The sequence below is a fragment of the Vombatus ursinus genome, unplaced genomic scaffold (genome assembly GCF_900497805.2).
Source record: "Vombatus ursinus unplaced genomic scaffold, bare-nosed wombat genome assembly UNPS02014906.1, whole genome shotgun sequence".
Classification (NCBI taxonomy): domain Eukaryota; kingdom Metazoa; phylum Chordata; class Mammalia; order Diprotodontia; family Vombatidae; genus Vombatus; species Vombatus ursinus.
The window spans coordinates 658,433-668,900 of NW_020954684.1; the positions used below are offsets into that span (position 1 = coordinate 658,433).

Genomic DNA, 10,468 nt, shown 5'->3' on the forward strand with positions numbered 1-10,468 from the left:
ACATATTTGGAGGAGGTGAATCTGACATTATTGGCTGAATAATCCCGTAAACACTATGGCTCTGCAATATATCCTTTGGTCTTACTACTTCTGAGAAGGAGTACTGCTACTAGTAGTGACCAATAGGAGTGCTTACTAATTACTACTTTTGGGAATATTCCTTGAGCGGTTTCCTAAAAAAAATTGTGATTAGTCTTTCTTTGAATTTATCAGATAATCTGATAACTCTTAAATTATGTCTCTGACCTCTGTGATATGCTTCTTTGCTTGTGAAATTTTTTAAGACTGCCTAGTCTAGCTGTCTTTTGATCTTTTTTTTGGTAGATGTTCTTCTGCTTCTGATAATTGTCGTTCCAGCCCAAGAATTTTGTTTCCCATTGATTCAATGCCTTTATTTAAAAACTTCCACCATTTTCTTCAGATTGTCGATCTTTGTTTATCTTGTTTATCAGTTTATCTTGTTTCAGTTTTAGTAATGATCTGTCCCTCATTTCTTTTCTTAATGCCAGATTCCCCCTCATTTTCTTTATTGTGTATTAAACAAAATTATTTTTATCCAAGATGGTATAGCTTGTGCTATTTCCAGCTGGAACTGGTATTGAAATTAATTGGTTGCTGTTTTTTTTTTCTGGTGGTTTCTCTTTGGGATATTTTAATTCATGGTATTTATTTAGCCAGATGGTGTAGTGGATAGAATGCTAGGCCTGGAGTCAGTAAGACTCAAGTTCAAATCTAGCTTCAGACTCTTACTAGCTTTGTGACCCTGGACAGGTCGCTTAACCTTTCATTTGCAAAAGAGGTATTGACTTGCATCAGTAGAGGGAATCTCCTCATCAGGGTGCACCCCTGTAGCAATGAAATCACAAGTCCAGTACTTATCCCCATCTTTATCCATAGTATGTTAAAAAAAAGTTTGTCTGGAAGTGATTGTTAATAAATCAAAATAAATTAATAAAAAAATTAAAAAAAATTTGTCTTACATTATTCATTAAGCTATTATTTAGCATTTGGATTTGTGCTAGATTTGGATCCAGAGGCCCTTAATTTGAATCCCCATTCTGCTGTATACTATCTGTGTGACAGTGGGCAAATCACTTAACCTTTCTGGCTCAAGTTTCCTCCTCTGCAAAAAAAATGTTGTTTTCGTTGAGTCATGTCCAACTCTCCATGACCCTATTTGGGTTTTCTTGGCAAAGATACTGGTTTGCCATTTCATTCTCCAGCTTATTTTACAGATGAGGATACTGAGGCAAACAAGGTTGAGCGACTTGCCCAGGGTCACACAGCTAGTAAATGTCTGAGGCCAGATTTGAACTCAGGCCTTCCCTACTCCGGGTCTAGTGCTCTATCCACTGCATCACCTAGCTGTCCAAAATAAGGGTAAACAGTAATATAGATTAGACTGTAAAATAGACAAAATAGTAATGAGAGTTGTTAGTATAAACACTTTAAAGTTTACAAAGCCATCTAAATAAATCATCTTATTTACTCCTCACAAAGAACCTGTGAGATAGGTACTCCTAGGATTATCACCCCCATTTTATAGAGGAAGAAACTGAGTCTCAGAGAAGTGATTTGCCCATGGTTATAGGTCTCTCTTGACTCTAAGTCCAGTGCTTATTCTACTCTACCACATACTATGCTGCCTCCCCCTTAGATTACTTCTAAAATTTCTTCTAGTTCTAAATCTATGATCCTTTGACCTTATATTTTGGGTCAAGCTATTGTTTGTCATGAATTATATTTGACTTACGGATGTGGTTAGTAGGAATCAGTTGGGAGCTTGGTTAAGTCAATAGAATATAGCTGCTCTTCTAGAAGAGACTAGTGTCAATCAAAGGTCAAGAGCTCAAATCATGGTATCCTATGACTTTGGTGGCTAACAGTGTTCAGATTGACTTTGTTTACCTCCTAGGCAAATGTCCCTTGAAGAAAATTTTAGGATGGTTTGCATTTTCAAGAAAAGGGACAAAAGTGAAATGCAATTATGATAGTCTGATGGTTGTGGGCTGGGGAAGGTGGTGGGGAGAGGGAAAGAAATGTTGTGACTTATGTAAAGGTTGTGAGGATTTGGAAGGACTGTGTCATTATGGGAAGGATTAGAGGATTAGAAAAGGTATGGCCGAACTTCTTTTCAGGGATCTGGGTTGAGTAGTGCCATGCAGCTTGCTTCCCTCAACTTTGCTAAGTGGAGGTAGGCAATAAAACTAATTGAAATGCACAATTAACAATCTCAATCCCTTTGTTAACCTGGAACTCCAACCCTTTGTGGGACATGATGGAAGGAGGACTTATCTGGAACATGGGATTGAGTGCCAGTAGTTTACAATACCCAAATATCTTATACATTACAAGAAAAGAAATGGACATCACATTCCCAAAGGGCAATGACTATCACTTTACAGTATCTGAGACCACTTATTCCTTGTCACACTTTTTCTTGGGGCAGCCCTAATTCAAAGCTTTCTGCACTTATCTAAATTCAGTTGTAGAATAGCGGGGGAGCCTTGACATCACTATTTTCATTTCTATATCTTTGTCAAACTAAGTATTCAGTGTCCCAACTCAGGGCAAGGCTTAGGCTTCCAATATGCCCAAGATGACCTTAAACTTTTTCTCTCCACCACTGTGGACTTAACTATTTAAATGAAGGTTTGATTATTGGGATGATAAAAGGTGGAACAGAGAAGAGAAAAATGGAAGCCACGGCATCTTGTTTCAGGACACTTTGAACATCTCATCTGTCTGTCTGAGATGTTAAAAAGTGGGAGGGAGATAGAGAAACGGTGGAGAAAAGAACTAATTTCACAAACTGATTTTCTGCATCAGTGACTTTTAATGTGGATGCCACTGGGTAAGTAATTACAGCCTGTCAGAGTGAAGCTTTCTCCCTTTTGACTGGGGCTTGGATATTCCTCTGGTCTCAGTTCTCTGTTTCTATTATTCCCTTAATCCAATCCACATACTGTAGCACTTTGGTGTAGAAACCATATCCATTGCCACAGCCAATGCCCCAGGACACAATGCCTGCGGCTACCCAACGATCTCCAGTTTTATCCTTCATAGCAAAGACTCCTCCACTGTCTCCCTGACAAGCATCTTTCTTTGAGGTCTGGTCCCCAGCACAAAACATATTGTTAGAAAACACCTGTTTACTCTTTTTTGAATTGAGCCAATTCTGACAGTTCTCTCTTGAGACCATGGGCAAATGCACAAACTTCAGATTGTCATGTATTTTTTGGTCCTCTGTCCCAAAGCCACTAACATAGCCCATTAATCTGTTTTCATAGAAGGATTCACTATCTGGCAGACAGATGGGAAGGATGTTGGAACCTAGAGGGACACTGTTCTCCAGCTCTAGAAGAGCGATGTCATTGTTAAAGTTGTTCAAATCTTTTTGGTTATAGCCTGGGTGGACGATGACCCTGCGGACGGGGAGGACCCCCATTTTCATGATTTCATCCACATTTGTATGGCCCAAGAATACATCTATAGATGTATTGTGCAATGAATCGCTGCCCTTAGGGTAGATAGTGTGGGCAGCTGTAAGGATCCATTTATCGCCTAGTAGTGCCCCACCTCCACGCCCATAGATGTTGGTGAAGGCCTGCCAAGGGAAGTTGCCCATGTCAGCATTTTTCCCTGCAATGATGCGCTGATTTTCAACTACAGGATTAACTGGCTTCCCACACACTGGAAAGAGAGGGAGAAGAAAGAAGGCCAAGTCATCTCATGTTCATCATACCTGTTCTTCCTTATTCCACTCTACCTTCATCCTATCACTGTGAGCCTCTTGACCTTTTTCCTATTTTTTCTTCTGACTCCTCCTCCCCCTCTGGCTCCTAGAATGTCTTCTTCCATTAATACCTTGGTTCCTTTCTGCCTTTTTACTCCCACATCAGGGCTTTATGGAAGGGGATGAGCTAGGTATCCTTATGAATTGCTCATACTGTGGTAAACCTAATCCCAAAGGGTCTTTGCTCACCAGGTAAACACTGAGGAATCTTCTCGTTTCCATGTTTGTCTTTCCAGTTGCCTTGGGCTGAGCAGGTATATATCACTAAAGAGAAAAAAGAAGTTATGACTAAGTTGATAGGCAAGGGGCCAAAATTTGGTGAATGAACTTCAAGACAAAAGAATAGATTAGGAACTGAAGTCAGAGAGTCGGTAAAGACAATAAAGACAACCACAGATAAAGAGAAAGAGGATTGATCCAAAGTCCCTATGCCAATTAGCCTTCAGAACCAAGGAGTAAATTATTTGGTCATTTCAGTCGTGTTCCACCCTTTGTGACCTCATTTAGGGTTTTCTTGGCAAAGATACTGGTGTGGTTTGCCATTTTCTTCTCCAGATCATTTTACAGATGAGTAAACTGAGGCAAACAGGGTTAAGTGACTTGCCCAGGGTCACACAGCTAGTAAGTATCTGAAGTCAGATTTGAACTCATGAACATGAGTCTTCCTGATTTCAAGCCCAGTACTCAATCCAATGTGCTACCTAGCTGCCCTTAAGAAATAAATACAAATATACTTAATTTACTTATCAACTCAACAAATATAATATATATGTTGACAGCTCTCAAAGACAGAAGCCATTAGTTAAATTAACCAATCATTAATTTGAGAACAGAAATGTCAGTATAGATATTATTTTGCTTTTTGATTGTTGAGGGATGGCTTACTCCTAGACTTCAGAAATTTATCTGTCTGTTTATCTATCTATATGTCAGTCTATCTGTCTACTTTTACATATATGTGTATACACACACATATAAAGCCGTGGTAATTTGTACTTACTGGTATTTTCTTTGAAATTGTTATTTCTTTCCATGTGTCTCTCTCTCCCATCTTCCTTATCAAAATGTAAGCTACTGTTCTCTTTCTCTTGCATCTTTTTCTGGAGTGTAGGGAAGTGTAGAGGCAGTGTAGGGAAGTTGACAGAGCAGTGGATTTTGAATCAGAAGATGTGCTTTTGGGTTATAGCACTTAATAGCTGTGTACTAATAAATTATTTCACTTCTCTTAGTCTCAGATTCCTCATCTTTAAAATGGGATGACACTTTTTGAACAAAGTACCCCACAGGCTGTTGTGAGGAAAACATTTTGCAAAATGTTAGGTGCTATATGAATGTGAAAATTATTATCTTGGACAGAGCTTTACAGAGTACACAATGGTTGATAATTAGTGATGAAATATATGAAAGCTGAAACAAGAACAAATGGACTGAATTCCATTCATTTAATATTCAACATTTATTAAATGTCTGCTATGTGCTAGGTTCTTTGCTAGACGTAGAGCAGTAAGTGAGAATCCAGTCTGACTTAAGAAAGAACTTCCTGATTGTTGAGGTACAGCAACCAAATGCTTGAACAGACAGTAGAGAGAAGCTGGGGTATGCCCTTCCTTGAAAATCCTTCATGGTTGGGTAGAAGACCATTTATTCTGAAAGGCTTGCTTTCTGTCAGGTAAAGGGCTAGGCCCATATAGATGACCATTAGTCATGACCATGGCCATCTTTGGAAGGAGGGCATGTAGGCACCAAGAGTATATCATATTGTGAACCCTACACAGAATATATTTATACAAGTGAAACTGGTAAAAATAATGAACGAGAGCAACTCTTAAGAGGATAAGGACAATCTGAATGGTGTCTGTGGAAGGGAGAAGGGCTAATATATTTTCATCTTGGTGGTTGTGGTTGGGATGGTATATCTTTAGCATCAGCTAGAAGAACCACCTCTTTCTTCTCTCAAGAGACTTGCCTGAATCAGTGCCCAGTAGTAGCCAGGAGTGAGTCCTCCTAAATAAGAGAGTACTGATATTGCCTCATATGTTTTGGATTATGGAATGTTTTTGGTTATGACCTTATTTTTCTCTGACCTGTTGTTGGAGAAGTTTTATCTTCGTTGAAGAGAAAGACCCGAATAACAAAGTGAAGAGATGCTTTTTGTTCTGGGATGGTAGAAGAGAGAAGGAACAACCTCCCTTGCCCCGGCTTTCCCCTGGTCCTTACCTGATGAGGACTTACCATTTTTCTCTTTACTTGCCATCTGGTAAAATGGTTCCTGGCAAGTGTAAAGGATCTCAGACTTGTAGGTATTTCTCCCTGTCTTAGCAAGGTATATGAAGTTCCCTTTGGGTAAGTGGTGGGGAGCTCCACAGTTCACAACTACAGGAAACAGAGAGGAGCAGGAGGTCATAGGGTAGCTGGGTATTTACATAACCTTTTGCAATCTGACCCCAAACTTCCTTACCAAACATATATTCCCTTTCACGTACTCTGCAGTCCATCCAAACCAACTTGCTTGTTCCTTATGCTTAACACTTCATCTTCCATCCCCACACCTTCACATAGGCTGCTCCTAATGCTCAGGATGCATTCCTTCCTCATCTCTACCTTTCAGAATCAAGCTCATTCAAACACTTTGTATATGAAAGGAAGATCCTTTCTTGATCTTCCCCAGCTGCCAGTTACCACGCCTCCCTATCATTTTCTAATTTCTGTATATGTTTTTATTTATTTTATATTATTTATTATTAAATAATATAAATATTATTTATTTATTATATAAATATATTATTTATTTTTATATGCATATATGTGCACATATATGCAGCATATGTGCTGTACCTATACACACACACATATATATATATACACAATATAAAACATATAAATACACACAAATGAGTGATTTCTCTTAATAGAATGTAAGCTCCTTGAGGGCAGGTACTATTTCATTTTTTTCCTTGTATCCTTATTACTTAGTACAGTGCCTAGGACCATTTAAGCCCTAAATGAAGAATTGATTGGATGGAGTCTCGTTGTGGGAGGAAAGAGCTTTCTGCTCGAAGAATAAATTGTTGAATGAGAGTTTTGGGGGAAAACAGTCTGGAGGGATTTTCTAAGGGTGGGTCACTTTTGTGGCAAGAAGAATGAAAGAAACTTCCTGGAGGGGACAACCAAGCTTTTCCCTACTGGTGAGCAATGGTTTAGAAACCATATAGGCTTCCCCATTTCAGACTGTAACTCTTGATGGACTGATGGAAGGGTCAAGGGGAGAGATCTCATGGCAAGGGGCTTAACCTGATACCATCCTGTCTTCACCTTTTGAGCTGTATTACCCCTCTCTCTGTGAGGAGAACAAGTCTCACTGGGGACAGTGTCCCTGCCATCTGTAACTTACTCTTGCAGTAGGGCATAGCTCGGTGCCATGTGCCATCATCCTGGCAGACAGAGGTGAAGGACTGCAGTCTCTTATTCCCCTGGTTTTTGGAGGAAAGAGAAGAGCATTCAATGATAGCAAAAGTGGCTGTTGGGAGAAATCAGTGATGTGATTATATTTCCTGTTACTGTTGCTGCTGCTTTTCTGCCCTAACGTTGTCAGATCTTCTCAACCCTAGCAACTTATTGCTTGTTCCCCTCTTTTTTCTTGAAGATATCTCTGGCCCCATTTACAGAGACACAATATGAGGAAGAAATTTTGCCCCTGGTCATAAAGCAACCTGGTTCCAACCTATGCTTTTAGCCTTATCTCACACTCTTCCTCTTCCTGGCACTACCCCCCCCCTCCTTTTTTGCCCTGTCCTTTCTTCTCCTTGTGTCTTTGCTCATACAATCCTCACACCTGGAATAGACAACCCACCCCTCATCCTCACCCCTGCCATCTTTTTTTTCTTCTTCAAGGCCCAACTCAGGTACCATCTTCTCCTTGAAGACTTTCTAACCCCTTTCCCCCTAAATTTCTCATAAATAACCACTTATCTGAGACTGGAGTGAAGGAAGAGAGAGATAGGAGAGGAAGATGGGGGTGGGGGGTCACCTATGTAACTTATGTGAAGAAGACTTTGCCTGACTCTCCTAACCCTTTATCACATTCCCCCTTTTATCACACTTATTTGTGTATCTGTCAAAACCCCAGTTATTAGACTGAAACGTCTTTGAAGCCCCAGTGCTTATCAAGCATACATCAAGTAGTTAATAGATATTTGTTGAATTGAATTGAACTGGAAATGTTGCTGCTTGAACCCATGATGCCTGTCCCACTAGTGCCCTTCTTGTCCCATGAAGTGTTGACAAAATCTACCCCTTGTCCAAAAGACAGTTGGTGATGTGCATAGAGATGATCATTGAATGGCAACCAAGGGAGTATAGATAGTAATGAGACGACATCTGACCACTGGGGCACACCAATAGTGAGTGAGCATGACCTAGATGAAGATCTAGCAAAGCAAAGACTAAGAAGTTGTGGTTTGGGAGGTAGGAGGAGAATGAGGAGAGAACAGCATCATGAAAACCCAGAGGAGAATGAGTGTCCAGGAGGAGGTGAACAAGAGTGTTAAATCTTGCAGAGAGGATGAGGATTTAGAAAAGGCCCTTAGATTTAGACGTTAGGAAGTCCTTGGTAACTTTGGAGAGAGCAATTTCAGTTGAATTATGAAATTAGAAAACAGATTAAAGAGTGTTTAGAAGTGGGGCAGTTAGCTGGCGCAATGAATAGGAAACCAGCTTTGGAGTCAGGAGGACCCAAGTTCAAATCTGGCCTTGGATACTTACTAGCTATGTGACCCTGGGCAAGTTGCTTAACCCATGTTGCCTCCAGGAAGAAAAAAAAAAAGAGTGTTTAGAAGAGAGTGAAAGGACAGGAAGTATATGCATCAAGTGTAGATGATTTTTTTAAGAAAGGAGAGAAGAGATGTAATATGATAGCTAGTGGGGATTATTAGAATAAATGAGGGTTTCTTATGGGTTTGGGAGACATAAGTGTGGTGTGTTTTTAGGCAGCAGGGAAGGAGCCAGTAGATAGGAAGAGGATGTACCTAAAAGCGGGAGAGTGGGGTTGATAATAGAGTAAATTGTAGGAGAATATCTAAGGGAGGAGATTAAGGGTTTATCTGGCGGGCCTTGGCAGGGAGAATAACCACTTCTCTGAGACTGGAGCTAAGGAAAGAATAAATAGAAGGGGAAATTTGGAGAGGCAGATAACCTGTCTTTTTTTTTTTCTCCCTCCCCCTGGTGAGGCAATCAGGGTTAAGTGACTTGCCCAGGGTCACACAGCTAGTGAGTATCATTGTGTCTGAGGCTGGATTTGAACTCAGGTCCTCCTGACTCCAGAGCCAGTGCTCTATCCACTGCACCACCTAGCTGCCCCTGTGAGCAACCTGTTAATGCATGTGAGGGAAGTCAGGAACCTCAGAGGGAAAGTATTGTAGACATCTTTTGGGTGAAAATCAATGGAAGTAAAAACAGAAAGGATACTGTTTTTGGAGTATTGTGAAGACCAAGTAAGCAAGAGGAAATAAATGAGGAATTTGGGAAACAGATAACAAAACCAGAATAGAGGTGTAGTATCAGATGCGGATGCATTAATGGGGGTTCCCTTCTCTGTAGACAGTCTTCACAGGTGTAGATCATTCACTTTGTCCACTGAAATCTTTAATAAGGTCCAGAGAAAATGACGTTCTTTCAGAAAACCTGTCCTGGTCAACTTAGACAAAAATATCCTTATAATGGAGAAGAGAAACCTATCTCTCTACCTTTATTCTGATTATGTACTCAATAATAACTCAAACTTAGAATTTCCAAAAGTCTTAGTGCAGTTTTAAGCTATTAAAACTATTCAAGCTATTAAAGCTTAAATTTATTCAATGAATTAAATTGAATTAATTTTATTTATTTAAATTAAAATTAAATGATTAATTAAATTTATTTACACCATTAAAGTTTAAAATTGCTTTCATAGCTTAAAACTGCACTAAGACTTTTGGGACATCTCTTTAAAGTTTCCAAGCACTTTCCTCACAAACAATCATGTGAGGCGGTTAATGCAAGTACATATAGATAGTATTATTTTAATTTTATAATTAAGGAAATTTAGATTAAGAGTTTAGTGGCTTGCCCAGGATTGTATAGTCTGTAAGTGCCGCTTTGTTGTTGTTCAGTGGTTTCAGTGACGCCCTTTGGGGTTTTCTTGGCAAAGCTTCTGGAGTGATTTGCCATTTTCTTCTTCAGCTCATTTTACAGATGAGGAAACTGAGGCAAACAGGGTGAAGTGACCTGCCCAGGGTCACACAGCTAGTGTCTGAGGCCAGATTTGAGCTCAGGTCTTCCTGATTCCAGGCCCAGAGCTCTATCCACTGCACCACGTAGCTACCCCCAGTATGTGTTAGAGCCAGGTAAATAGAATCATGACCCTTACAATGATGATGATAATAATAATAGCTAACATTTATATAGCACTTAGTATGTGCCAAGCACCATACTAAGTGCTTTACATGTATTATCTCGTTTAATACTCACAACAATCCTGAAAGGGAGGTGCCATAATATCTTCATTTTACAGATGAGGAAACTGAGGCAGAGGAGTTGGAAAAGGCTTTGAATGTCTTCTAGTCCAACCTTACTCTAAATCGTGCCTCCCGTCTACAGCATCCCCCAAGACTGAAGGAGGAATCTTTCTAAAAGAGC

At 39.9% G+C, this 10,468-nt stretch overlaps 1 protein-coding gene across 1 annotated transcript in view; it reads right to left on the bottom strand.

The window, feature by feature from the left end:
* Positions 1-2,813: 2,813 nt before the first annotated feature.
* C1R (complement C1r) overlaps positions 2,814-10,468 on the bottom strand; it is a 13,810-nt gene continuing 6,155 nt past the window's right edge. The window contains 4 exon segments of the mRNA XM_027843295.1: positions 2,814-3,693; positions 3,986-4,060; positions 6,029-6,169; positions 7,188-7,266. Of these exon segments, the coding sequence (XP_027699096.1) occupies positions 2,924-3,693; positions 3,986-4,060; positions 6,029-6,169; positions 7,188-7,266 (1,065 nt within the window). The 3' untranslated portion in view covers positions 2,814-2,923.